Source organism: Nicotiana tomentosiformis, chromosome 7 (assembly GCF_000390325.3).
Source record: "Nicotiana tomentosiformis chromosome 7, ASM39032v3, whole genome shotgun sequence".
Lineage (NCBI taxonomy): Eukaryota > Viridiplantae > Streptophyta > Magnoliopsida > Solanales > Solanaceae > Nicotiana > Nicotiana tomentosiformis.
This window is the reverse complement of record NC_090818.1, coordinates 83,734,514-83,737,271: the sequence shown is the minus strand read 5'-3', so window position 1 is coordinate 83,737,271 and position 2,758 is coordinate 83,734,514. Positions and strand designations below refer to the sequence as shown.

Below are 2,758 nucleotides of genomic sequence, written 5' to 3'. Positions count from 1 at the left end.
AATTTGAATATTCTTGATCATTTATCTGATTTACCGGTTTCTTTCCTATACATGCCATAGTATTGTTTGAGCAAGGTCTTTGAGAAAAAGTGCACATGCACACACGAATATTCTTTTCACGAAGCTTAATGAGTTAGTTTTAAATATTGTGTTGTGTTGGTTTAAAAAGGCAGAATTACACTGGAATTACTAGTATCCTCAATAATTTAAGCTTCTCTTACCTTGCCTTGTTTATTTACGATACTTATTGAGTTGGTTGTACTCATACTACACCCTGCACCTCGTGTGCAGATCCAGGCATTTCCAGGCACGTTGGTTATTGATCGTGGAGTTTTACCTGTTCGGAGATTATCGAGGTAATTACTTTGGCGTTCGCAGACCTTGACTCTCCTCCCTTATCTCTCAGTTTTTGCTTATTCTGTTCTATTATCTTAGACTGTGTTACAGTATAGATGCTCATGTACTCAGTGATACCCAGGTTTTGGAAATTTCTGTATTGAGCTGTGACGTTTCATCTAGTTTTATGAGATTTTCATTTATTTAAACATGTTTTAGTATATTTTGAATTTGAAAGTATTGGTATGTATGAGTTTTCGACTTGCGTAATATCATGATAGGCGCTATCACGACGGGTTGAGTTTTGGGTCGTGACAAGTTAGTATCAGAGCCTAGGTTACATAGGTCTCACGAGTCATGAGCAGGTTTAGTATAGTCTTGCGGATAGGTACGGAAACGTCTGTACTTATCCTCGAGAGGCTACCAAACCCTTACGAATACTTCACATTCTTGTATTCTTGTCGTGCGAATTTGTTAATTCCGGGAACTAAACTTTTGTTATTCTATTCTCTCATGGATGGTGAGGATACGTGCTACCGGATCGGGTGGACGGCCAGTAGTTAGGGCCACGTGAGGCTGAGGCCGTGGTCGAGGCAGAGATACAGCTCGTACAGCAGCTAGAGCGGCGCCTGCAGACCCACCAGTTGCTCCAGCTCATGAGAAGGTTCCAGATATGGTTGAGCAGGTGGGACCAGCTCAAGCACCAGCTGTGCCTATTGTGATTCTAGGCCTTCAGGAGGCTTTGGCCCAGATATTGACTGTTTGCACTAGCCTTGCCAAGGTAATTTCAGTTCCAGCCGCAGCAGCCACTTCTCAGGCCGGGGGAGGTACTCAGATACCCCCCGCCCGCACTCCAGAGCAGGTGGGGCAGGGACTTCAGACACCGGGGGTACTACCAGCCCAGCCGATTGCAATTGCTCTGACCCAGGTGGGTCTCGTTATGAGTGATGAGGAGCATAAGATACTAGAGAGATTTGGGAGGCTCCAGCCTCCATCATTCAGTGGGGCTGACTCAGAGAATGCTCAGGACTTCTTGGATAGGTGCCAACGAATTCTTCGCACGGCGGGTATTCAAGAGACCACTAGAATCTCATTTACTACGTTTTAGTTGACTGGGCAGTTTTCAGATTGTTGGAGACCTATGAGAGGAGCAGGCCAGTCGGTGAAGCACCACTTTCATGGAATGAGTTCTCCGTTCTCTTCTTGGAGAAGTTTGTGCCACCGACCCATGGGGAGGAGTTGCATAGGCAGTTTGAGCAGCCACGCCAGGAGGGCATATATGTGACCCAGTATGAGATGAGATTTTCTGAGTTGTATTATCATGTTGTTTGGTTGGTTCCCACTGAGAGGGAGAGGATTAGGAGGTTCATTGATGGCCTCAACTATCAGTTGCATTTTGTTATGACTCGGGAGAGTGTATCAGGTGCTAGGTTCGACGAGGTGGTTGACATTGCTCGGCGACTAGAGTTGTTCCATAGTCAGGAGTATGAGGAGAGGGAGGCCAAGAGGCCTCGTGGTTCGGGTGGTTTCTGTGGTGTTTCTTCTGGGGGTCAGTCCCACCACAGCAGGGGTCATCCTTATAGGCCCACTCAAACATCTCGTCCAGCTCATCGTGGTGCATCAGTTAGCCATGGTTCTTACAATGCTCATTTGGGTCAGTCATCATTCAGTGCATTACCAGCGCAGAGTTCTCACCATGACTCATCTGCTCAAGTTTCTACAGGCAGTTCCTCGAGTTATCAAGAGCAGCAGTTCCGTCAGAGGAGGGGTTATTTTGAGTGTGGGGACTTGAGTCATCTCAAGAGGGATTGCCCTAGATTATTGAGTGGGGTTCCACAGCAGAGTTCTATACCGATGATACCAACACCAGCAGTTACACCACCCGCTCAGCCAGCTCGGGGTAGAGGCCAGGTAGCTAGGGGTCGCCCTAGAGGGGGAGGCCGATCAGGTGGTGGTCAGGCTCGGTTCTATGCTATCCCTGCCAGACCGGGGACATTGCTTCTGACGCAGTGATCACAGATATTATTTCAGTATGCCACAGGGATGCTTCCACATTATTTGACCCTGGTTTTACTTATTCCTATGTATCATCCTATTTTACTTGTTATTTGGATATGCCCCATGAGTCCTTAGTTTCACTTGTTCATGTATCTACGCCGGTGGGCGATACTATTGTTGTAGATAGTGTGTATCGGTCATGTGTAGTGACTATTAGGGTAGTGGAGACTAGAGTCGATCTTTTATTGCTTAATATGGTTGATTTTGATGTGATTTTGGGTATGGATTGGCTATCTCCATGTCATGTTATTCTGCATTGTCACGCTAAGGTCGTGACATTGGCGATGGCGGGCTAGTTGCCAAGGATCGAGTGGAGAGGTTCTCAAGATTATGTTCCCAGCAGGGTGATTTCTTATCTGAAGGC

The 2,758-nt window shown here is 46.7% G+C and overlaps 1 protein-coding gene across 1 annotated transcript; it reads left to right on the top strand.

Annotated features, from left to right (window-relative positions):
• The first annotated feature begins 1,009 nt into the window (after positions 1–1,009).
• LOC138895914 (uncharacterized) lies at positions 1,010–2,349 on the top strand. The gene is made up of 2 exons (XM_070180670.1): positions 1,010–1,377; positions 1,464–2,349. The coding sequence occupies exons 1-2, from the start codon at positions 1,010–1,012 to the stop codon at positions 2,347–2,349; spliced, it is 1,254 nt and encodes a 417-aa protein (XP_070036771.1).
• Positions 2,350–2,758: the final 409 nt, after the last annotated feature.